We start from the raw sequence: 27,862 nt of genomic DNA on the forward strand, positions 1-27,862 counted from the left end.
AAATTATGATTAAGTATGCTTTAAAGTCAAGATAAAATTTGAATTTGAAAGAATAAACGTCTTACCAAATTTCTTTTAAGTTTTGACAGAAAATAAAAACAAAAATTATGGAAAATAATAATAAACCAACTAAATTCAACTAAACATATCTAAAACTTTGAATATATGAAAAGCCTCAGAGGCCCCACGTGAACCACAATGTACGAGAAAGCAACATTTTACATGTGACCCTGAATATCCAATCACGAGTATTGTCACTTTTGCGCCATATTGTGTTCATTAGAAGCTACCTATGTATATGTGTGACATATGTTGACTGATAGTTAGGGTTAACATTTTATGTATTTTAGTAAGTTTAAAAATGACATAGGCGGTTCATTATAAAATTTAAAACAATATTTCGCCATGGAGTGACCATGACGCATCCCAATTTTGTCTCAAACGGGGCGAGTCTTGAGGACAGTCATACAAATTTCTTTGCACTGGTAAGCTTCAGTTCCTAACGTTAGAATTTTAAATGCTGTACTACGACGTTGTGTTGCTTCCTTCTAGCTCTATACTGTTCACAACTGCCACTACCTGCAAAACTACGTGCTATTACTAGTCTTTAGTAGGCTTAAGGATTAGTACTTTAATAAGCTTTTCTCTACTAGAATTAGGGCACGCTTTTCGTTAAGGTAAAAACTATATGAGTATCTTTTTTCTTTATATTTTATAAATTGGAAATAAGAGGATTCTTAGAAATTTATCAGAATAAGTCCAGTTTCGTTCTTTTAAGTTCTGTGGAAATCTACATTTGTTACATTATAATAAATAAAGGCATGCTGCATATAGAAACTTTTTTTCAGAAGTCAGTTGCTAGTCAGAAATTCATATAAAATATAACAAAAACTTAGCCGTTTAACCAAAATTTCATTTTAAAGTATTGAAAATAATAAGAGTTTTATATAATATATTAACAATGGCACACTTAAATATCTGATGGCATTTCTCCAGTGTGCAGTAACAAAATTACCATATAATTAATTTCTGTATATGAAATCTAAACACATACACAGATATAATTATTGTTTTGTGTTATATTCTTATGAGTTTAATCAATTACTTATGAAATAAATTTAATTTTTAAGTTGCTAGCTATTTTATACCCATGATTTTTTTTAGAAGTGCATTTTATTTTCTACTTGTGGTTTTTTATTTCAGTAGATTTTGGATATATTTAATAGGAATATGAAAGCTTCACTTAATTTAGGCTTGTGTTATGAAATTATTTTGTTACTTTTGACATATTGTAGTTGGTGTCACTTTAGATGATGCTTTAGTCTTATGCCAGACGTATACAATTTTGAATACTTTTTGGCACATATTGAACTAATTATTGAATTTTGTGGGGTTACTTTTTACACACATTTCATAACCGGTGAAATTCAAAACATTCTTTTTAAGGCATGAGCTGTATTAGTAGAAAGAAGGTTGATATTCTGTGTTAAATATTTATCCAGAGTTTTGTTATACTTTGGTAGTAGTGTTATTGTTACACTGAGTTTTTCATTTTTATCATAATCAACAATATGTATATATAAGTAAAATGAAACTAATAGTAATCTAAATTATTTTCACTTGTACACATTTCTTTAAACAGATAGTTATAATGCCTTATACTTGTAATTCACAATTAATTATATTTTGAAGTAAAAAGCTCCTTTATTTTCAGCTTACTAAAGATACCAATTCACATATATATTAAATTGTTTTAGATGCTGGATAATAAGATTCACAAAGAAATTAGTGTTTGTCAGTAAATTTAACAGCTGAATATCTTGGAACATCTTGTTAGCTCACAATTTGACTTGATATTATTCAAACAAATTCTGTTAGAGTTTTAAGAAAGTACCAGTTTTTCCTTTAAATTATTCATTATAAGCTGCTTTGTTGCTATCTTGTGTTTGTTAAGAAGTAGAGAAATTGTACAACTTTTGATCATAAGTGGCAATTAGAGTTTATTTTAATTCTGTAACTGTCTTTTGTTTATCAAATTTTCTTCATTCTTTGTTAGTACATATTTATATGAATATGAAAAAAAACCTAAGTTATCTTTGTTCATGTTATATATATATGTGTGTATGTATAAACACGGTTAAGAACATGTTATTTCTTACTTTTTTACATTATTCAACACTTTTAAAGTATAATATTCTTTGGTTTACCCGTTACTCAGTTTACATGCCTTTTTAATTTAATTATTTAAATGTTCTGAAAGTTTTACAAGCAAATTCTGTCAGATCCAATACTATATGACATTATTTATATCAGATTCATAAATTAAGCAATTTATTTTTCATTTTATATCAGTTTATTTCTGTAGGTATGGTTTACCATCATTGGAGCATGAAAAAAAGTTTGTAAATAGGCTTAAACCTATCTGAAATGTGTGCATGAATTTTTTATTTGCTCTATCAAGTTATATGTAACTTGATGCTTTAAAATATAGCTTGGACTTTTTTTTTGTTTGAGACCTTGTGTCATGTAATCCTATTGCATACTTGAATAACATTTTTTTTAACAGCAGGTATATTTTAAGCCTAACATAACAAATTTGTAGTTAATATTTTGCATAGAATCAAGTGCCTGATTAGTTTAAAATGAATTTTTTGTGAAACCGTACCATAAGTATCCATGTTGGCAAATAATGATATCAGGCAAAAAAAAAAGTATATAAATTATACAAACTGTTTTTTAAAACACATTCCCACCATCTTAGTTTTTTATTTATGTATATGCCTGTATGAACAATGAACATTCAGTTATCTTGGACCTAGACTGGAAAATTGTGTGTGGTTTTGTTGCCCTGACTTGAGGCACATTGAATTGTTGAAAAGTGTTCAGAGGCCACCTTTTTTTTAATATATATACACACACACACTAAGTTTCTGTTACATTGGTTTACTTCTCCAGTTGGCAATTAATCTGAGAAACAAGTTAGTGTCTAATAGTTTTGGAGGTTGAAAATTTACAAGACTGTTAAGTAATAAAGGTTAATGAATGTGTGAAGGATGATAACTAGATTTAATAATTATGTTTTCACTTTTTTAATGATTTTGGGAATAAGGGCCAAGAAGGCCTCTTTTGACCATAGTTTATAATTTAAATAATTTATAGCTGTTTAAGGTTTTTTATCCTTTCCTCTTCATACTGTTTAAGATTTGAATATAATTTTTAAAAGAAATAGACAGGATACGAGTAAATTTCATTAAGTAATTTTAAATGTATGCCAATATCTGAATTATTTTTTTAGTCTTCATTCTCATTTTTACAACATTACTTAGCTCTGTCCATGTTTTCATATTATGGCTCATTTTATTTTATTTTTACATATAAATTTAAAGCACTTTTCAATTAAACCTGTATAAAATATAACTAATTAAATATACCAAACTATGAATGTAAATTATAACAAGTTATGATGATTAACATGTGCATTGATTCATTGATTCAATCACTTTCATTAATATTTTTTGTCTTTTTTTTTTAACTTTTCTTTTTCTAAATTTTACTTGAAACAGATTTCTGAAAGTATTTTTCTAATATTTTTGTTTGTTTACTTGGATTTGTTGTAAGAAAGCCTGTCATTGTAACATTAGGCCTAATGATAATATCTGTTGTTAAAAAAAATGACATGTTTATAGCCAAGCTTAAGACTTTCATAAGCATTAGACCTATTGGTTTCTAATACTTTGCCAGTTCTCAGTGTTTTTTAAGAGTTGTGGTAAAGATACATCTGTATTTTTTGCAGTTTTTATCACAAAAACTATTATCTAAGCTTTAATTTGTTTATTTGCAACTAATGTCAGTTATTAGAAATTCTTTCAAGCTAATAAAGTACGAAATACCATTATATAACATTTTGAGGGTGAATATAATTGGAATGAAATTAATTTCAGTAGTCAAAACTAGCACAATTATAACCTAAATTTACAATACTCTTTTGAAACACAACTTTTTAAATTATTATTATTATTTGGTGAACAACAAAAAAATTGGTTTATTGAATCATTAAAATTATGCTGTTGATAGTAACAGTGTAGACTGCACACTGTAGTAATACCATTAAGTTTTAAATATAAAGGTTATCTCTGTACTGTATTTTTTGTTACATATTTCACTCAAAAACAAAAGCATATTGTGAAAAAAGAGTCTACCCTGACTGAACTCTTATCACAAAACATACTATTGTAACAAAAAGCTTATTAATGTAAAAAACTAAATTAGTTCTAAGTATTAGTTGCCAGAAATCTAGGCTGTATTGTAAAGTATATTACATTTGGAACATTTGTATTTAATTGAGGTTGAATTCCTTTTTCATACACTGCACTGAACTTTGCATTTAAGTTTACAATGTAATTGAATTTTTTATTGAGAAGATAGAAATAAAAATATATTTAATTAACTATGCTGAAGGTAGCTTGGTTTCTAGTTTCACTTTGAGTACATAGCTTTCTCTTATTGGAAGTTATTGTTTTTAAATACTAAAATACTCCTGTTGTTACTCTCATTTTGAATTGGTTTTAAATTTTTGAACCTTTAAGTAATGCAGTGTTTTTGTTTTTTTTACTTAATGATTTGATAAGGTTATTTTTATTACAAAGATGTGATTTTGTTTCATTTTTTTTCTGTTTCTTTTTTTTATGTAACTACATCATGTTGTCATTAATCACGTACTTGTATTGACTTCAAGTGTCTGTACCTTTATTATATAGAACAAGTAAGTGATTAATATTTTTCTGTGACTTAGACTGACTTGTGTGGGATAAAATGGCGACGTTTGTTTGCTGATGGAGTACTGTGTCTAGATTCGGAACCCTTGGAGGACCCAGTGCTTTCATCCTACAGTAAATGTTTAGCTGCAGGTCTTCTTTGTGTTTGGAGAAAAGTACCATCAAAGTCTGGACATTCTGAACCTCATAGGTTGAGAGATAATCAGCATAATTTTAGTAAAGAACTGTGGATTTTTTGGTATGGGGAAGAACCAGACCTATCAAACTTGGTTTCAGGATTAACAGGTACTTTTCCAAAGCACTGGTGTCACTGTTAATTTGAAATGTATGTTTTTGTAAGAAACTGTAGATAAAAATTGTCTTGCTGCTAAAGGCAAATTTTGTTTTTGATTTTTGAAATAAATAGCTTGCAACATGTCACAAACTGGAAAATATAAATAATATTTGAGTGGAAGAAAATTCTATAATCAGAGTTAACCAAAATGAGGTGAAAAGGATAAATATATCAACTGTTGGTTAGAAAAATGTGTATGTTCACATTTTTATTTTTATCCTGTCAAGAGAGTGCATGGATAGTATTTTCCAGCATCTGGTATTTTTAAAGTATACACTAAAACTTGTATCCAGCTGCAATTTTCTGAACTAGTATGGTTAACAATGATATGCATGTCTGTTAGTTGCTACCTGACTTACAAAAAATAAAATCCATTGTTCCTTTTACTTAACATTTGCAATTTCTAGCAGTGTACTTTGTCACCTGTTTAAAGTCACAAGTTGTTAGCGTGCATCAGTTAATACTTAATTTTTTATAGATATGCAGACATAGGCGAGATTTACTTTTTATGTTTGTTTAGTGAGGGCTGATTGGTTAGGCTTTGTGATTTTGTAACTTTCCTCTCACATATGGTATGTTTCTATGTAAACTTATTTTTGGAATTTTAAACACTCAATTTTTTCTAATCTGGTAAATAATTTAGTTCTGTGTTATATGTCTTTAATTAGTTTAAAGGGTTGTCTTAGTTTCTTTTTAACTCTGATGAATATTTTAGTTTTTTGTTTTATATGCATTTCAGTTATTTTTAATCTGGTGAATATTTTAGTTTTCTTTTTCATAGGTCTTTCGATTGGCTTTAATCCAGTAGATACATTTGGTGACCATGTAATGCAATTTGAATTTCCCTCTAGAAATTCTATCAAGTGCATAAAATGTGTAAACAAAGTCTACTCTGCAGAGGTGACAATTCATATACAATGTGGTGTATAAACTTTTGAGGCAGCTTGAATAGGTAGTGAAATAAAATGTTATAAATGTACATTTCAACCAGCTTATGTCATCAACATGATTTTAAGGGGCACCTCAGTCTCTTTAATATGTTGGATGAATATTTTTGTTTCATATATCTCATTTGGTTTTAAGGGGTACATTAGTCTCTCTTTTTAATGTGTTGGATGAATATTTTTGTTCTGTTAGGAATGTAAAAAAAAAATATTCATCCAACACATTAAAAAGAGGGACTATTTTTATTCTGTTATGAATGGGCCTGGTATGGCCAAGCGTGTTAAGGTGTGCAACTCGTAATCTGAGGGTCGCAGTTTTGTATCCTCGTCTCGCCAAACATGCTCACCCTTTCAGCTGTGGGGGCATTATAAAGTGATGGTCAATCCCACTATTTGTTGGTAAAAGAGTAGCACAAGAGTTGGCGGTGGGTGGTGATGACTAGCTGCCTTCCCTCTAGTCTTACACTGCTAAATTAGGGACGGCTAGCACAGATAGCCCTCGAGTAGCTTTGTGCGAAATTCAAAACAATCAATCAATCTGTTATGAATGTCTCTTTGTTTTAAGGGGCATCTCAACCTTTTCCTTTTTAATATGTTGAATTTTTGTATTTCATATCTCATTTGGTTTTAAAGGGTGCATTAGTCTCTTTTTAATATGTTGGATGAATATTTTTGTTTTGTTTCATGTATCTCATTTGGTTTTAAGGGGTGCATTAGTCTTTCATTTTAATATGTTGGATGAATGTTTTTGTTCTGTTTCATGCATCTCATTTGGTTTTAAGGGGTGCATTAGTCTCTTTTTAATATGATGGATGAATATTTTTGTTCTGTGTTTCATGTATATAATTTGGTTTTAAGGGGTGCCTTAGTCTCTTTTTAATATGTTGGATGAATATTTTTGTTCTGTGTTTCATGTATCTCATTTGGTTTTAAGGGGTGCATTAGTCTCTCTTTTTAATGTGTTGGATGAATATTTTTGTTCTGTTAGGAATGTAAAAAAAATATTCATCCAACACTTTAAAAAGAGGGACTATTTTTATTCTGTTATGAATGGGCCCAGCATGGCCAAGTGTGTTAAGGTGTGCAACTTGTAATCTGAGGGTCGCAGGTTCGTATCCCTGTCGTGCCAAACATGCTTGCCCTCTCAGCTGTGGGGTGTTATAAAGTGATGGTCAATCCCACTATTTGTTGGTAAAAGAGTAGCACAAGAGTTGACGGTGGGTGGTGATGACTAGCTGCCTTCCCTCTTGTCTTACACTGCTAAATTAGGGATGGCTAGCACAGTTAGCTCTCAAGTAGCTTTGTGCGAAATTCAAAACAATCAATCAGTTATGAATGTCTCTTTGTTTTAAGAGGCATCTCAACCTTTTCCTTTTTAATATATTGTTGAATTTTTGTATTTCATATCTCATTTGGTTTTAAAGGGTGCATGAGTCTCTTTTTTAATATGTTGGATGAATATTTTTGTTTCATGTATCTCATTTGGTTTAAGGGGTGCATTAGTCTCTTTGTAATGTGTTGGATGAATATTTTTGTTCTGTTTCATGTATCTCATTTGGTTTTAAGGGGTGCCTTAGTCTCTTTTTAATATGTTGGATGAATATTTTTGTTCTGTTTCATGTATCTCATTTGGTTTTAAGGGGTGCATTAGTCTCTCATTTTAATATGTTGGATGAATATTTTTGTTTCATGTATCTCATTTGGTTTAAGGGGTGCATTAGTCTCTTTTTAATGTGTTGGATGAATATTTTTGTTTCATGTATCTCATTTGGTTTTAAGGGGGTGCATTAGTCTCTTTTTAATGTGTTGGATGAATATTTTTGTTTCATGTATCTCATTTGGTTTTAAGGGGGTGCATTAGTCTCTCTTTTTAATATGTTGGATGAATATTTTTGTTTCATGTATCTCATTTGGTTTTAAGGGATGCCTCAGTCTTTTTTTTTTAACCTAGTGAATATTTTATTTCTGTTCCATGTCTTTTTTGATTTTAAGAAATGCCTTGGTCTTGTATGTGTGGAGAATGTTTCGTGATTTCATGTCTTTCAATTGGTTTAAAGGGATACTTCAGTCTTTATATATATGTGTGTGTGTGTACATGTATATATGTATGGGAAATATCTTGATTTGTGTTTCACGTCTTTGGATTAGTTGTAATTCTGTACATATCTGATGTGCATCTTAGTGTGAGTTTGTAATTGTCATGATTTTAAGAGATACCTCTGTCTTAGTCTGTAAGGGATTCTATGATTAAGAATTTCAGTAAGATTTATTATTCCAGCTGATTCAGTGGTAATTGTATTTTTCTTTGCATCAGGATATGATTTACAAATTTTTTATATTTTATGTAATGTGAAAGGACTTGAGAGCATACATACAACAATGAAAAAATTTTATTATAGATATGGTGAGAACAAATTAGGGGTTAACATCTAATATCTTGAATCTTTACCATGAGAATTAATTTGTTTTATATTAACTAAATTTAGGATCAGAACTTTTTGTAAATTCTGCCAGGTCTGTTTCATTAATTTATCATACTTTATAAAACTTTAATTTTCGTAATTTTGTGTATAATAACAAGGTGTGGATTAGTTTTTCTGTGAAATAGACATAAATGTCATATCAGATTCTGCCTCTATCTGTTAAGTAAATCTGGATTTGTGGCAGAAGATGACAGCATTCGCTTGGGTTTAAGTAGTTTCATAATTTAGGTGGGGCTTTGTGACTGTGGTTTACATGGTTTATTGCAAAATATGCTATATTTGTAATCTGAACTTGTAACATTATGTTCACACAATCTGACAAATCTTGTGGTTGTGAAACTGACTTTGTTGGAATATCTTATAAAATATGAATTTATTTCTGTACAGTAGATATTTCTTGCAGATAGTTTGTTGTAGTCACATTAGTGTGCAAGTGTTTCTTCTTTTGAATAAACATACACATATATATGATTTGTTGGCAACATTCCAGGATCTTTATGGTAACAAGTTGGCCACACTGTAATGAATGGTATTGTATGCATGCTTGTTCAAGTAGATAGTAGGTAAACCATACAGTATTTACTTAAGAGATAAAATAATTTGCTTACAGTGTGTTATAAACTATAAAACAAGGAAGCACATACTTTGTGTTGTTAATGTTTGTATGATGTAATGTTAACTTGCTTACATGTATTTTATTCAACATCCAATATCTAATCATTGTGATTTTTCATACAGACTATTTGCTTATTTCCCTTTTTATGAAAATTGTCATAGTTTAACAAATTTAGTGGTTATTGTTAGAAGAATAGACAGGGTTATTCATAAAGAACTATGAAACTTTCTGAAAGAAACTTCCATTTGTTGTCCATTAATTTCATACTTTTGTTAAAATGTACCTTTCTAAGTATTTGGGTTAGAAAGATAAAAATATTTAAAATAAAGATGATATAAATTCAGTGTAATAACAATATTTATTAGCATTACTTTTTGATCAAACATTTCATTAGGTATAATTGTTAGAAATAATTTGTTCTGTGGGAAAATGTCAACATTCAATCTTAATTTGAGCTTATAATGATGCAAAAGATGTTCACCAGCAGTTTGTAGTATTAATGGCATGTTTTTTATTTAGGAGAAAATTTAGGTGGGGGGAACGACAAGATTTGAAAATTTTAGGGATACCAAATTGCAATTGTAGGACGTAAATGTTTTCAGTCCAGTGTTGGATTGTTGTCTACTTTTTTGTTATTATTATTATTAAGGACTACACAGCCAACATATTCATAAATCGGTAAGTAAATTAGTGAACGGATAATGTTGTCAATATGTTAAAAAGCTGATGAGGAATGGTCTTCATTGATAATTGTAGGATTAAAACTTTCTTTTATTATGATCTAGTATTATTTCTTGTATTGTTCCTTGTTGAATAACATTAGAAACTTTTCAGGCCAAACCGCACCAAGTTTAAAACGTGAGTGAAAGTAAATAACAATGTGAACAATATGTCAGCCACACTGTGCTTCGTATGTCTACTAGTACAAGGTCTTTCGTCTTTAGGCCGGCTCGGATACGACAAACACAGTAGTGGTTGAGACACTATTTATATTATCAACTTACGTGAACAACAACCGTTATAATGTGAACTAGATTAAGTTGGTGAAGTGTGATTTTTGCCTATTTTATTTAGTCGCTTATAAATCAGAATTGAAGTCAGTAAGGCTATATAGTTTTGTTTTTTTCATATCGTTTAGACTCGTACGTTTCCCAAATGTAATTTTATAATTTAAGATGCTTTGTAGCATTTTTTCCATCATTTTTAAACGACAGTTTTCAAATATATTGAAAAAGATTGTACATATATCTGGTCAAAGAACATAAAATATGCTTCGGAGGCATTAATCTTAAAAGTTAAGAAATAGGATATTTGTGGAACTTTTCACAAATAACAGCATTAACACTGTAGGCTTAACGCCTCAGTAGCGTAGCGTTGTTTTTAAGATTCCTTTGCTTGGGAAAAGTTGTAGAAAAACTATATCTGTCTATTGTATAATGTATCTGGGTCGGTCAGCCAACTGAAAAGACCTCGCCGACTCCGTTCGTTGGTTCCTTGTCCGGATCGTTGAACTCCGCAATTCTGGCTTTGTAAAGTTAGAGAGTAGGTTATCCCTCAGGGCAAATACATGTGTTCATGAAGACACATTTGCACGTGAACGGAATAATCACCTGATTCCGGTGTGTGATATAAATAAACTGAACATTCCAAGAATTTCTGTAACTTTGTTTGCGCCGGTTTCGTATTATTATCTTTACCCTTCAAATGTTTTAAATTTCCGCTTGTTCTGTGAAAGGATAGTAATGTTTTTTGTTGTTTGTTTTTTTTACATATTTGCTATATTTAAAAGAACAACAACACGTGCAGGAGAGAACATGTTGAACCAACAGACACAGCTATAAAGTCTTTCAACAGGTGCGTCTGTCTTCTGGAAGAACAGCTTCACCTGTTGAAAACGGCAAGGCTTTATAATTGTGTTTATTATTGTTATTTCGAAATATAATTTGTCATTTGTAAGTGTCAAAGTTTAACTAGATTTCGTATTTGAAAACTTCTTATTGAAAATAAACTAACCAACCATATAGAAGAGAACTGAAAAATAGCTTATTAGTTAAAGCCAAACCCGTATAGGAAACTGACTAGACGAACTTAATGTCATATGTAGGTACTGCACGTGTACGGAAACGTATAATGAATAGAATTGCATTGACTCATCATTTGGGTAACCTCGCAGTTGGTGGTATTTTTGGCTGTAATCTCAATAAAGTTTCGTGAAGTTCGACCATCTTTGGTGATGTAGTTTGTTTTAGCCGTTAATGTAAATAGTTTCACAAGGGTGGGGAAATACTCTTCAAAACGTTGTTCAAAATCATAGGCAATAGGTTTTATTGAACTATTAAAAAAAAGAAAGTAATATGAATCTATGGTTCACACAGTTTGAGTATATTGAACAAGTACATACAATTATTTGTGGTAATGCACATCCAACAATAAAACCTGGAGGCTAAGAAAAAAAATTAAAATGAAAAAATAAAATCACATAAATCGCCTGTTCGTGAATCCTGGTGGCTAGGTGGTTCAGGCGCTCAACTTGTAATCCGAGGGTCGCGGGTTCGAATTCCCAACACAACAAACATGCTCGTCCTTTAAGCAGTGGGGACGTTATAATGTTATGTTCAATCTCACTATTCGTCGGTAAAAGAATAGCTCAAGAGTTGGCGGTGGGTGGTGATTACTAGCTGCCTTTCCTCTAGTCATATTATACTACTAATTTAGGGACTGCTAGAGCAGATAGCCCTCGAGTAGCTTTACGCGAAATTCAAAACAAACAATCGTTGAATCTACAGAAAAGCGTGGCACCAGACTTAACAGTTTTCCCAAACAACAACGATTCTCAACAAAAACAATTTTCGTTATCCTTACTATGGAGCTTTAATTAATTTGACGTCAACGATGAACGACTTCTGACATATGTCTGTTTTGTAGTAACTGGTAGATACAGAGAGTTAAGCACGTACAACGTTACGTATCAGATTAGATGTTTAATTATAAACTGTCTTTTCTTTGATATGTTATTAAATGCAACCACCCTTCTGATCCCACAGAAAAGTTTTAACGTACGACTGAGATGAGTGTTTATCTGAGACTTCATGAGAGATAAAGATGCTGGATTTATGTATTTAAAGAAATAAGAAATTAAATCTAATATATAATATGGCTCGTGAAATTCGATAATCAACTTACTTCAATATAGGGATATCTGTAATGGAATGTTGGATAATAAGTGATGCCTGTCCATATGTCTAAATTTGTATGTGTGAAAATTAAGTAGGCCATAGTATAAGCTGTAAACAAGTGTATGGAATTTATTGATGACGACCTATTTAACCTCAAAGAAAAATCAAATGTTAAATAGCCTGTTTAAAATGTTGTATTCGAACATTTTCAAGCTTACTCAACTTGTAGTATCAGTTCTTTGTAAAATAACGTTAAGAAAAATGCATTTTATCTCCTGTTATCTCGTATTTATTGTTATAACTGTGATATTTTGCGGGATTCGTAAAATATTCCTTTTCCACATTTATGTTGTAGCATTTTACTGTTGGAAAACTTTACACAGTTATAGAGAATAAGTTATGTAATGTCATTTTCTGAGAATAAATCTTAAAAGAAAACTTTTACGCCATCAAACACAACATTTTAATGTTAAAACAAGATAATTGAAAGAAAAAGAAATAGATTATAGATAGGTTCCTTAAAAAGAAAAATAGTTCATGTGTGACTTACAATAATTCAGTGTACGAATAAGATTTTTGAGCACTTTGATATCGTGTAGTGACATAGCGAGTGTAATGGTAGCGGTGTGAATCTCACACACATACACACACGTTTATTAACACTTCACATGTTCAGATAATTTCCCGAACATGTTTGTTTTTTGCACGAGAGGCTCGTGCTTGATTACTATATGTACGAATCTGTTTCGAGGAAAATGATCGTGCTTTCCATTACGTCTTATCTCTGTATTCGATTTGTATCTGGTTTGACGTTGGGTGGTTGTTCCTTTACGTCATAGTTTCGATATTACTGTTGACAAATAACATTTAATAGCGCCAACTATCGAATTAATGTTTTTGATCAAATAGCGAATGAACAAATAGTATCACATACTACTGTAAAAGTATCGTAATATTATTTTATTTGACATTAAAATCACAGTAAAGAAACTTAATGAAGAATTATCGTAATAAGTGGTGACTTTTTATTACATTTTAATCATCACACAGTTACGGACTTTTCATTTTATAATGTAAAATGGGTCAAGTTTATGTATTTGAAAATCGTTCAGAGTGCAGAAAATTTCAGGTATCTAAAGATGTGTTTTATTACTTTTTTACATATTTGTGTGCAGAGGGTTTTATATATATTATTAACGTTTTATATAGCAATTTCTCTCAAACGCCATTTGTTCAAGCTCGTTAGGGAAAGTGGGTCCCAAGCTTTCTTTAGATTTTACTTCGGGTGACTTGTGTGTTTGCTGCACGTGTCATTACCGAAAAGATGAATAGATAATCGTAAGCAATCTGTTTCGATTCTCACACACGTGCATTTTTTGCGAGAGACGCGTGCTTGATATTAGCATGAATCGGCTTTTAAAGTATTGATTGTATCATATGCGCTAGTAAAGAACTAGTTGTGACGTGTTTTGTATATAATACATTTTCATTTGCGTTCGAAGAAACCATATACATTTTATTGAAAATAATCGATATTTCAAAGCTGTTATTTTAAAAATGTCAGCGGAATTACATTCAAATGCATCTAATACGTAAAGGCATTAAAGAAAGTGTGAAAAGGTAAATTATACAAATTATGAACTGTAAAGAAAACTGATCCATATTTAAGTACATATGATTTAGTTTCGTGAAATACTGTTACTTTTTACTAGTCAAATAAAAGATGTAATGATTTCTTAGTGTATATATACATAGAATAAAATATTGAAGGCAGAAATTTTATCTTGAAAGAAAGAAAAACATTGCCCCAGCTTTAATTGTTAGTACTGTATGAATTATAATATTCGAAAATTTAACGTTGTGTGTATATTATTATGATACTTAATTTGAGAGATGGATTTTGTTGTATGCAGTTTGAAATTTGATAATATCTAATTGTTAGAATGTTTTATGTTAAGTTTTCTAATATTTCTGCCCTTGCAGAGAAACTTGTCCTTCAAGTAGTATTTATTACTAATTGCTGAAGGAAGAAATAGTTTAATTTCAAATTGACATATTTTAAAAGTACAATTTCAGAATAATAAAAATAGTGATTAAAGGAATATTTTTAAACCAACTTAAAAAAATCTATTTTATATTTATCTTAAAGTGGATTCTATATAAGTTATATAATTTTTTCTAAATTAAAAAAAATATATATAAGTACTTTGTATAAAACTGATCAGTGTTAGATATGATGTGCTTAAACAAACATGTATTAACTAAGTTACAAAATAAACCCATCATTTTCTTTCCAAGGCTTTTAGAAACAGTGTTTACCAGTTGTTGTTTTTCTTCTAAAGTGGATATCCTATTGTTTATAAAGTGACATAATACTAAATCCATGTGATACCACAAAATATTCTCCCATTCTTAAACTGTAAGAGTGTTACTAGTGGCAATCAATCCATTAGAATGGATTGACTGCCTTCACTTTGGTCAGTAGTTCAAAGTTAAGAATGGCAGCAGGTATCCTTAGTAGCTTTGCTATAAATACCAAATACTAGTTCTAGAGAAATGTTCTAGTCAGTTATCTAAATAATTGGTAGATACCAACCCTTACCCTAAAATGAGTAACAAACATAAGATTCAAGTGATACAGGTATGTTTCTGTAGTTATACTGTTATGGTTAAGCTTGGCATGGTCTAGTAGCTATAATCCTTTTGTCATTAAATTATACTTTGTACTTTAGAGCTGGAACTGTGGGTAAGTTGCAAGTAAAATAGAAATTCTACTATATGATTAGAGAAGTCTTAAGTGTCAACAGTAAATACTTATGTAGTTTTGTTTTGTAATTTAAATTTATACATGTAAACAGTCATAAAACTGACTGACTGGGGATTCTATGCTCATTTCTAATGTTCTTTTTTAAATTTACACATTGATGATAAATCTTGAATAAATTTTCTTAAATGATATGTCAATCTTCCTCATAACTGACATGCATAATCATTTGAAGTACTGTTACTAACCATGGTTTGTTGTGATGCACATGTATCTGCTAATGGTGTATCAGTATACCATAAATTAACTCTGTCATAATTACTGCAACTGTTTTTGCTCAGCATTTATTTATTCTTAAAAGTAAAAATATTTCCCACTTATTGAGGTATTAATCTTCCCTTTTTTATGTTGTATTCTGATACATATATATATAAAGTGCATACATTTTAAAAGCTTTAGCAATGTATCTGCTGGCATGAAGGGGAAAAAAAATTAGATTTTTGCTATGAAAGAATGTTCTTATGACTGTTCTAGACATATGTAACATATTATTTATCATCACTGGTTATATAGTAAGCACACTGGAGCCGTGTTAAGTGTCCTTGAATGGAAATAAATTTAACTTGCCATGCTTCAAACTGTTGTGTTCTTGTCAGATAGTAGAATAGTAACATATTCTGATTCTTCTGTCTTGTAGATTTTGCCTTCAAGCAAATTAAAACATTGTTTATATAACACAACAGAAAATTAATTGAAGCTGTATTAAAGACGTTTTCTGTTCCTAGCTTCTTGTGAATGAACAAAAGGGAAGTTTAGGGTTCATAATTTCTTTTTATGAAATTTGCCAGCTTTTAACCAAACAAAAAATTACTTTTGTTTGTAAAGTATTGTAATTATGTTAATGAAATCTGTATAACCTAAGTGGTGAGAGTTATCAGTGTCTGAGTAGAACAACAGTTTTTTTATATGAACTTTATCACCTCATAAAGAAACAAAAAGTGTCCTCATTTTGTAGAATCTTGACAAACTTATGTAAAAGAGAAGTAAATGCTGAGGTGGCTGTGATGATAGTTAGTGTAAACATAATTGTATAAAGGATAAGGATAATTAGTTTTAGTTTAAAAGAAATGGTATAGAGAAATATGAGACCTTGTTCTGTGTGAGAGTCAAATTCTGTGATATCAGTGTTTAAAACCAATACATTTTAACTTTTTTTGTTTTTGCTAAAATCAAATTTTGTAGATGTGATAAAGGTGTATACTCTTGAGATTTAATTTTGTAAGCTAGAAATTTAGTAACTCTTCAATATTTTGTCCTTTAACAAAAGAAAATTCTATTTTAACCATGCTTTATAACCTCTTGTCAAAATGTAATTAATAGCTGGTCATTATTTTCTCTATTTATATAATAACCTCCTTGCTTTGTTTTCAGGGTACAGTGCTGTTGTAGACATTTACCAACAACAAATGGACCTTATTTGTTTCTAAACTTTACCATTGTTGGAGTAAATAGTATTTGTTGTACACAGATGTTTACATTTTCATGAACCCTGTTGTCCTAACTCCTTGTCTATATAATATATTTATTCTCAGTGCTTGTAGTAAATATTTATTTTGCTCATTTTCTTTACACCGTATTTGTTCATTGTGGTATGGTCTAAAAACGTAGATCTAGATATGCTGTGAGAAACAGAAGGTAGATAGAATGCATAAATATATATTATTTTGTTTTTAAGAAGAGTGTAATTAAAGAGTTTTAGACATGCTCGTATAATGTTAATTATGTTTTCATACAACTTTTCTGAAACAACAGTGCAGTTTAAACATTTCATTGTGGTAAAATATTTTTATGCATGTTTAGTATTATTGTTTCCTTTGTTGTCTTGATGATGTCAATGGTGCTATTAAACCATTTTGTTAGGAACAGTTGAAAAAAATACAAAACGTTGTGCACATCCCTGATAATGAATTGAGCATAAATCAGGTATTTGTTTATTGTTAAAATATTTTCCCCAAAAGTTTGATGTGCTCATACATTAGATCTAGGACTCTTTCTCGACAAAACAATACAGAAGGTTAAATTCGCTTAGTGAAAGTACAATTACTTAATGTTCTAGCAAATATTCCAACAACTCAAATCCTTATTTATTGAATATTATTGTTACCTTTACCATATTAGAATAATGTATTTAAATGAAATACATCATTATTTATTCAAAATAAACTATATTTGTTAGATATAAATTTTTAACAAGAATTAGAAAAAAAAATTTTTACCTAGTCTTATCTGATGTCTTTTAATAGGTGGATAGTAAGTTAAAGTTAATTGTACATGTTTTTTTCTAATCATCAGTTTTAAAAAAATTGAAATTCTAAGATGAAAAGTAATATTTACAACCAAATCAAATAATGTAAATTTCCTAAGTCAAAACTAAATGCTTTTGTCTTAAATTTCACTTCATTTGGTTACATTTTTTTAACTCAGAGAAGGTAAAAAATGTCAGTCTGTCTCAGTGGATCAACTAAATTTGAGATACAGTGTGAATTAAGTGCTATGTTATCCCATATCATTGCCATTGCATCAGAAACTTGCAGGGTTAGTAGAGTAACTGGATCCTCTCAGTGTTCTTAGGTATTCTTCAGAAAAGATGTGCACTGAAGTAGAAAACTGTGTGTTTTTATTTTTTTATACTACTGTATTGATGAGAGAGAAAAATGTCATGGCAGATTATAAAGCATGCAACTATATATTCTATCACAACTGTCTTTTTCTTTCAGAAGGAGACCCAGGATCCTTAGAGAATGGAATGTCTTATGAATGTAGAACCTTACTTTTTAAGGCATTCCACAACTTAATCGAAAGGTAAATAAACATAGTGTCCAGAATACAATTTATTGACTATGTTACTCATTCTCAAAACCTGGGTCAGTAGATCCATTTCATTTTCATACCTTTTATATGGTAATTGTTAATTTTCTACAAACAAGTGAAATTGTATCTAGAAATTAAGTAGCTTGTAGAAAATTAAAATGTATTTCTTTTCTAAAACATTGATACAGTTTTGTTTATGTCAGGATTTTGAATGAATTGAAGTAGTAATAATAATACAATTAAAAAAAAACAGTTACATAGTTGTTCCTATTACACATTTACCACTTTATTATCAACGTTTAAGTGCACTTCTAAATCTATCAGAAGTATACTTATGACATAGAAATATGCCACAGCCAATGATTCTAGTTTTTTTCCCAGTTTATTTTGTGTCAAGTTGATGTGTGTTCTAAAGAGGCTGAATTGTTTTTTGAGTCTTATACTGTTTTACCCTATGTTATTGTTTTTCCAATACTTTTTCCTATTTTTCCAGTGTGTGCTTCATTGCAAGAACACAGAATTTCATAAATGACTTTTTTTTTTTTTTTTTTTTGTATTTATCGTTGGTAGGTTTCTGTGTTTTCACTGGAGTGGATCTTAGTGATTTGAGGGATTTCCACTAGAAATCTATGTTAAATATCTTGGCTGTGCATTTGAAGTTTACACAAAAATCTTGCAGATAAGAGGTAAATAGTAGTAGTGGTGGTGGTAGAGTTTTACTTTTCTTTCTATTGTGGTCTTCTTCAGGGAGTTTTTGGGGAAGAAATGTAGCTGTTTAAAGCAATTTATGATCTTCTAGTTTTCTGTTCTAATGGATGTCTTATTGCAAATATTTTCTGCTCTCTTATTTGGGCATTGGATTATACCACATTTTATTGAGATTGGGTGATAGGACTGGAAGAATAGGTATTTGTTCATGCAGGTGGGTTTTTATAATACAGTTGTAATTTTTATACCACAACACCACACACACACACACACACACACACACACACACACACACACACACACACACACACACACACACACACACACACACACACACACACACACACACACACACCTCCTTTCAGTATCTTTTCCTCCATTCTTTTTATGTCAACTTCAGTCGCTTATATTTTATTCAAGTCTGGTTTTTATCTGGTCCCTGGTGAGTAGCCTTATTTTTGTTCCAGTAGGATGCTTCATTTTAAACTTGTTTCAATTGACCCTTCTTCCAGGGATGTTCATTAGTGCAAGTGGAGTGTTTTCCTCTCTTAGTCTTTGGGTCATGGGTTTTCACCTGCTCAACTTGCTGTTCATTGTATTCCAAATTTTCTCAGTAAGCTTTTTGATCAGTTTTTTGTCTTCTTAGTTCTTGATTATTGGGCTGCCTTATCCCACTCTTTTAATTTTTTCAAGGTTAATCATCCACTCCAGTGTGCAGTCCTTCCAGATTGGATTGTGAATGTGATTCTTCACTGCCTTACTTTGCCACTCTTTGAACCTCTATTCTCTCATTCTATTTTTCCCTTATCTCTTTCAAGACTTATTGCCTTCTTCTATTAGCCTGTGGATGTTGGTGATTGGATTTATTTGCCATCAGCATTTCCTGTACTCTGTATCATTTGACATGTATTTTCCTTTATCTGGATTGATATTTTTTTCCCAAAAATCCTGGGGCTCAGAGCAATAGTTCTTCCTTTTCTCCAATTTCTCCTCTTTCCAGCACCCCCTTATTCTTGGTTAGACCTGAATAGGCAACTACATCATGTTCATGTTCTTTGTTGTTATGCAGCTGCATGGCTTCCTTCTGCAGTGTCTATTCCTACCTATTACTCATTCCTTGGCAGACATCCTCTGTTTGTAACCTTTTTCCTTCCACCCTGAACCAGTTTGGTTTGGCTTTTAATTTGACTGGCTTATTCTTTCTTACCTTATTCTTCCCATAATTTGTTTCAGGTGCCTTCTCATCAGATCAAGCACCTCACCTTTTCCCTGGCATTTCATCTCCATGATCTCTTGGAGGATATTCTTCAATCAGACATGTTAACTTTCCCACATACATTAACATCTTGCTCTCTGCATCATATTACTACATCTTCATATGTAAGAGGTTTTTCCAAACCAGTGGTGGTGTTCTGTACTATCCCACCACATTTTATTCCCCATTTTTCTTTCAGTGTAGCATGGGAATCCTTACCACTTAAAAATTCCAAGCTGCTAGGATGTTGGACCATGGAGGCATCATGCTGAAATTAATAATGATATATGATACAGATAATGATACAACAATTCACTTGAAAGTAAGGCAGTTGTGTTCTTATGGTGTAGATGATGCAATATCCTCCATCTCTGTATGAGTTTACCTGAGGGAGAGTAGTAGTTTTGGAGTGAGCAGAATAAATTGCAATTCACTCCTTTGACTGGGATCCCTCATCCTATCTTCACACATGTGGATTTTGGGTTCAGAGCTGAACCAATCAACATAAGTCCTCAAACATATATTATAGGTGTTTTTTCACCCAATTTTAATCTTGTTCTCTCCACCTGTGTTGAGGGACATAGTGATGGAACTTGCAGATTTATGTAATTCTTCCTCATATGCTGTCCCTCAACATTTTTCTTATATATTGAGGATGTTATTGCATTGGTGTTGGTTCCTATTGGATTGGTTTAGATTGGGAAAGTTTACATTACAGAGACATCTTTATTACACTAATCAATTGGATGTCAGGTTCCTGGATCTGTCAAACAATTTCTTACATTTCTGTCTTTTGTCCTGTTCATAGATCAGGGGGACTCCAAAATCTCCTCAAGTCTAATAAACTTGAAATGAAGACATTATTATCTGGGTTTTGGATGCAAGTGACTTGCTGTGTTCAGTCCATCATGCCTAGCCACTATACACCTAGAAGCACATCATTTTACTCACACTTGCATTGATGTATTCTCAGGGGTTGATATTCAGATATGTGGTTTGGATCACTGTCCAACCATTGTTCTCTCTCTGGGTTGTGTTTTTCCCAGTTGACCTATATCTGCAACATCTCTTTCCACACTAGATGAAGAGTATGCCTTGTCCAGAAATGGTATTGTTTTCCATATGTAATCCTCTACTGCAAGGATCTACACTCATAGTCTGTTCTTTGGACACTTTTGAAGGATGCTTCTTTCTTTCCCTTACACCTGTCCCTTAATGGAGGTTTCTAATTATTTATATGAGCAGCGATAATGTAGTGTATCGGAAGTTATAATTTTTCTTTACTGAAAATATATTTCTGATAGGTACTTACCTCCTCTCACACTTACCACCCTTCCTCCCACTGAAAACAGGTGCTTCCATTTTGTGCCAAACGTGGAAGTGATAGTTTAGTATAATTTAATAGAGAGAGTCATATGCCTTGGGAGAGTGTGCCACACACTTATTTGGGGAGTGTTGTCACACTAGGATTTGTGTGCAAGATGTATTTGAATTGCTCCCCAGTAGCATATTGGTCTGTCTGCTGACTCCTACTTCTAGAAACTGGGTTTTGATGCCCATAGTGTGCAGAGCACAGATAACCCTTTGTGTAGCTTTGTGCTTAATAACAAACAACAACAGCATCAGTATTTGAATCAGTTGATTGTAAGGTATGTGGGTGCTCAGGGTTTTTGCATGTAGAAGGCATCACTGAACAAGAATAGATATATATGTGAGAGAGGTAAGTAACTATTGGAAACATATTTTTCAGTATAAGAAAATTATAACTTTTGTGAATTGTTTGATTATTCATTTAATGTATGAAAATAGACTATGTCTTACAACTATCTTCATTGTTGTAGATGTCTTCTTTCCCGAGGCTTTACCCGATTAGGAAAATGGTTCATTCAGCCACTAGATGATCGAGACAGATTGAGTAAGAGGTAAGTTAGTTTTTGATATTCAATAAACTTTAAATTTTACTAGAAAGTTACTGGTTTGGTGAAAGAGTTAAACACAAAGTATCTGTTACAGCTGTTAAGTGCAGTTTAGGGTATTTATGTGTAGCAGTGTTGATGAAATGTTTTAACTGTCACTTAAATTATTAAAAATAAAGAATGAAACCAATGCTTTTAAAATCTTTTCATATATTTGCATGAAAGTGACTTAAAATTATTGAAATTATATTTATGTTGCACACAGACATTTCTATTATGATAAAAAAAACGTGTTAGATTGAAATAAGATTTATCAACAGTTAAAAATCCTATTTTTTTAACTGTACAGATAGTTTTTGTTCATATTATTAAAGTACCAAATATGAAGTCTTCATTTGGAGGCACTGCATATCCTCTTTGTCCCATACTGTGTGTATATATATTACTGTGTCTGTGTAAACTGCTGTACCTGATGATGACATAATCTTGTTGAAAAATTACACATTTATAATAAAGTTTTCTTCATTACACACACACTCCAGACTTTCAATATAAACTAGGTTTCCTGTGAATTTATATTTATGATTCACAAATGCATTTCTGTTGTGTAAGTTGAACAATTGGCCTGTGAATTAACTGAGTCCTGTTTTCTAAAGTTCTCTTATACACTTAATTTGTGCTTCATGTTTTATTTGTCAAAATACATTATTTTGTGACAAATTAAACTTGGGCAGCCTTGTAAAAAAGAGGAATATTTATGAATGCATTTGTGCAGGGTTAGTAGAAGACATTTTAGTTTTTGGACAACAGCTGCTGTAATGCAGTCCTACTGAGAAGATACTTCTGTTCTTCAAAACCTCTTAAATTAACTCTCCTTAACTCAAATGTATCAATCTTGAAGCTGCTCTCCCAGTGTTAGATTACTAAAGGTTCAGATTGTTACTATTAGTGCAGCAGGTGTGGATGTCATCATGTTGAGACACCGATGACTGAAAAAATAAGTTGTGAAAAAGAGGTCAAAGAAAGTTCATCTCTGAAAAGGGTAATCTTAAAAATAAATGCCCTATGCAATGAACAGTATTCACATACCGACAGGGTATCTTAAAGGGAGGTCCAGAAGAGGATCATAATCATGAAAAGAAGAAATTGAAGAAGGATTAAGAGGTAGTAAACAGTGTAGGTGAGCTGCTTACAGAGTTTAACTTGTCTAACTGGTAATCATCATCCACCACTGTTCAGCTTTAGCTTTGCATAACTCATTACTTTTACATCCTTCATCCCTTCCAACTGTAGCAAAACACTTGAACAGTTGCTCCCTTTGTCTCTCTGCAGTTTATACATACATTTCCAGATTTGTCAGGGACTTTATCTGGGTAGTAAACTATTGTAATTTTCATGGTTAAGTGAGTGATTGCTAGTTAAAAAGCAAACAAACATTGGGATTTTATGTAAATGCAGTTATTAGCAACCTTTTTACATAGTCATCAACATATAGCATTTCAGCATTTGAAATTTCATAATAAATAAAATAGTTTGAACATTGAGTCAGAAAATGGAAGAATATTTAATTCCCAATTATAACACTATTTTTCTTCATCTACCTGTTGCAAAGCCTTAGTCTTTGTAACAAACTTATCGATACTTCTGTCATTGCTGGAGCTAAAACCAGAATGAAAAGGGAATATTTTTATGGCCTAAGTATTAATAGTAGTGAATGAGAAAACTTCCTGTATTTTTAATTTATAAAAAAAAACAACTGAAACAAGGTATATTTCAGTTCACTTGTTTTACACCAATTTGTCAAGTTGAATATTACAATTTTTGGTATTGAAATATGGTTAAAAATAAAAGTTTGAAATAAGATTGAATTTGCAAATAAATGTTAGAAGTAATCTTTATGGTGAAAGGAAGAGCTGAATGAACTCTTGTATCTCAGAACAGATGGTGTGGGTATTAACATTGTTATTGATAAGCAGAGAACAATATTTCAATCTTCTTTTGTCATCTTCAACTTTTGTTATTCTAACTTCAGTACTTTTTTATGGTTTAATTTCTTTCTCCTTGATTAACTCAAAAACAAACAAGGCCAATAATAGTTGTGACTTTAAAATGTTTATAAAGCATTAAAAACATTTGAAAACAACTAAGGTGATTTTCAGATGCAAAGTCAGTTGATAAATAAGATGAACCATAATGCATACATTGAATTAGACATTTTCAGGGACTGTTTCAACTTTTTTTTTTAACAGTTGGCAGTTTTCTTTTGCTTTCAATTTTTTTGTCCATGGGGAGAGCACAGTGTGCACAAGTGTCGATGTCCGGCATCCTCCAGCTGTTTATCGTCTTGCCAAGCAACATCTACAAGCCGTTCAGACCCACCAGTCAGAGGTTACAGGTAAATGGCTAACTATTCTGTTAAAAAAAAATAATGAACAGTGTGATTTGGCCATATAGGTGAATAAAGAAACCCTAAATCAATTTTAAATATAAATTTTCACTGGATCACTAGATGCATTATTAGAAACTAAGCTGACAACAATCTCTAAAATGTGCAAAAAAAATTTAAATAGAAAAAATATTGAATCCAATCACGCTGATTACATCAATAGTGATATGACCTCTACAGAGGTGTACACATAAAGAATCAAAAAGTTTTATCAAATTCCTTGGAATTTATGAGGATGCAAATTATTATCAGTATTATTATTATTCTGAAGTAGTAATTATCAGTAGTTCTTAGTTAATTTTATATGTGATGATTGTAGTAATAGAGGATATTGGCTTTCAAATTATTTGACATTACAATAACTGATCATTTCTGCATTTCTATTCTTAAAATTAATATCTTGCAAGTGTCACCATGTGTGGACAGTTTGAAATAATTAATAACTAATCACAGATGTAAGATTTTTTAAAAAAAATTTTAATAGTTACTTAAAACATTAGTTTTAGGTTAAATTTTGCCTGTTTAAAACACATGAAATTTTTTTCTATGACAGAACATCAAATAAACCTAATTAGGTTTAGTTTATTATTGTTAATTTAAATATATTCAAACAAATAAAAGTAACTATAATATAACTTATTATTTATTGAAAATAAACTATGTATTAGATATAAAGTGATCTCAACCAAGAGTATTACTACCTTGCCTGAAAAAGATAATAGTGTTACTACATTATTTTCTGTAGAGAAAATTGTGTATTTCACTTCCAGTACCATCTTTATTCTCAAAGGAAACAAGATATTTCTTGTTTATCACATGTATTCTTTTGGTATTGTTATTAAAGCACCTAAAATTAAAAAAAACTAGAAATTTTGTACATTAGATAAGGTTAGGTTAGTTAAGATAATTAGTGGTAATAATTTCACAAGGTATGATCATGAGTAGCCTATGCCTTACATATTTTGATAGCCAAGCAATCTAAAACATCTGTGGCAGGAATACTAGCTAGACGTGATTCAAAGGGTAATAAATTTTAAATTGAGACAGATGTATACTGTTATGATATTTAAGGTATTTTGCATAAATAGATGTGGTTTCATTTTACATTTTCAAGTTATTCTAGAAAGGAATGGAGGGTAATTTAGTTTTATTTTTTTATGATGGTTATGAGATTGGTCAAATTGACCTACTTTGTATAAAGTTAGAATAGAGAAAATAAAAGTTAAAACAAAGATTTTCCTTAAGGAAAACTTCTTAAATTTATTTTAGAGGTTTGAAGTTAGAGGTTATGAAGATGAAGTATGACCATTTTCAGATAAATTATTTTAAATTTTGATATAAAAGTTACTTTGCACTCAGGTGGGAGGTCAACACTGTGTTTGTATATTAACAAAGAAACTTTAGTAAAAATAATTCATTACAAACTTTTATGTATATATACACACACACACACACACACACACACACACACAAAAAATACCCTTAATGCTTGTTGATAGCCTTGGAAAATATTTTGTGAAAATACACAGAACATAACAAAGTATAAAAGTCGATTTAGAGTTGTGAACTCAATTCGACTAAACCAGTAGTGAGAGAGTTAATTCTTTTGTATATGGTTAGTTTTTTATACAACCTCTGAATTCTGAATATTAATTACTTCTTTTTTGTAATTACTAGATGCTAATCAGATTATATCCTGTGTTTCAGTTTCAAATCCTTAAAAACCATATTCTGTGAAGCTTGACAAGGGACATAGGGATCAAGATTTAAACACTGTTTTTGTTAGGAAAGTGTGGACGTTATTCGCTTAACTTGGATCACTAACACACAACCATTACAGCTTGACTAAAGTATCTGTTTGAATGGTTTCATGATGGGCATCTGGAATTACTGAATTCTATAATGGTTGACTTTGTTATTAGTTAGTCATCTTAACATGGTAAGCAGGAGGGCACAGATACCACAACTAAAAACCATTCAGGTAGTTAATTGCATCAGGCTATAATGGTATAAGACCCAATTCAAGTGGATAGTATATATGCTTTTCTATCAAGAAGACTTGTAACTAAACCATGGCTCCTATCACCACAAATAAAGGTGGCAGTAATAATAAAACAAATTAGCAGCTAATTATTAATAGAACTGATGACTTAAGTAGTTATGACAATAGATGATATCTGATTAATGTAAATACTTAACTTTTGATAAGTGACTTTAAATTGTGTATAGTGAAATGGTCAAAGTTTTTAATTAATGAGCTGGTTTATAATTAAAATTTTTCAGTCATTCTCAGCCCATATGGGTTAGCAGGAACCCTGACAGGACAGACGTACAAAGAAAATGATCCTGAAACACAGCACCTGTTGGTCGAGTGGCAACAGTTTTATCCACTGGGTTGCGCAGAATTATACAGTGATGATGACTTACCTTGTTTAGTGGAAGTCAAAGTTGGTATGTGTGTATCATTAGGAAAATCTTTAGTATTTAAGTAAATAAAATATATCTGTGGTCTTAGACTGCTTTTAATAAGTTGTTCTTGAGTGCCATTTTTCTAGGTCTGGTTTTACTACTCCGTCATTTGAAATATTTGTTATTAGACCTATGAAATATGTCATTAAATTATTTTATTTTTAATTTGATCAAATTCACAACCTGACTTTGGTCTACAAATATTACATTTGTTTTTTATTGCAAGCGAAACATAAATGCAATATTTTCTTGTAGGATATTTTGACACTTGATTAGTTGTTGCTGACTGTCAGTATTTGAAATACTCTTGAGTATTAAGTTCATACTGTGAGTAAAACATTACACCAAGAAACTTTTACAGTGCTTTTGTTGTAATATCCTCTTTCAGTATGGGAGAGTGCATTTAAGTTTTGATATTTCAAAGCAATAAATAACTCAAGTTGTAAAATGATAGGGCTTCTGTCTGTTACAGTACACGCTAATTTCTGAAGAGAAACCTTTTTGTCAAGGTCTTTAGAATCTGTACAGGTGACAATGTATTGTATGCTTTTATTTAACTTGTTTTGTAATTAAATGAATAATTAAAAGTTATGGTGGTTTCAAAATTGTCTTTTGTTTTGCTTATTGTTTACTTAATTGTAAGTTTTACACGAATGCTAAGATTTTGAAATAATGTCACAAACATATATCCATGTATGGTAAATAAAAATATAAAATCATACACAGAAAATTTCATATTTATTAAATAGAAAGGCAGCTGTTAGAAAAAAAACTTAGAAAGCATAATTTTATGTAACAGATTTTATTTTATGGAATGGTGAAGTTTCTAAATTGTTTTTCTTGCTTGGGTAGTATGTTTAGTTTTCATAAAATTAGAAAAAGAATGGTTAGTGATTACTGAAAATAGTAGAAACTATACAGTGAAAAGTATCTGATTGCATCAATTAGCCTTAATCTGTCATTCTTTAGCTTGTCTGTTCCAAATCTTTCAGATTTTCAAAAAGTTAGAACCCTTGTTACTGATTTTTGGTTAATATGCTGTTTTTAAAACTTTCATAATAATTTATAAAGTCTTGTATGTAGAACAAGTTTTTTCACACAGCTT

The 27,862-nt window shown here is 30.8% G+C and overlaps 1 protein-coding gene across 2 annotated transcripts in view; it reads left to right on the forward strand.

Moving 5' to 3' along the window:
• Window positions 1-262: 262 nt before the first annotated feature.
• Window positions 263-27,862, forward strand: part of LOC143253770 (mediator of RNA polymerase II transcription subunit 13-like) — a 64,209-nt gene continuing 36,609 nt past the window's right edge. Inside the window, exons 1-6 of one of the 2 annotated variants that reach the window (XM_076508118.1) lie at window positions 263-485; window positions 4,793-5,060; window positions 17,870-17,954; window positions 21,768-21,848; window positions 24,092-24,237; window positions 26,572-26,739. In XM_076508118.1, coding sequence (XP_076364233.1) covers window positions 417-485; window positions 4,793-5,060; window positions 17,870-17,954; window positions 21,768-21,848; window positions 24,092-24,237; window positions 26,572-26,739 — 817 coding nt within the window. In that variant the 5' untranslated portion in view covers window positions 263-416. Of the gene's footprint in view, window positions 486-537; window positions 678-4,792; window positions 5,061-17,869; window positions 17,955-21,767; window positions 21,849-24,091; window positions 24,238-26,571; window positions 26,740-27,862 lie in introns of those variants that run through there. The other variant, XM_076508119.1, reaches the window with a different exon arrangement.

This window comes from Tachypleus tridentatus, chromosome 6 (assembly GCF_004210375.1).
Source record: "Tachypleus tridentatus isolate NWPU-2018 chromosome 6, ASM421037v1, whole genome shotgun sequence".
Taxonomy (NCBI): domain Eukaryota; kingdom Metazoa; phylum Arthropoda; class Merostomata; order Xiphosura; family Limulidae; genus Tachypleus; species Tachypleus tridentatus.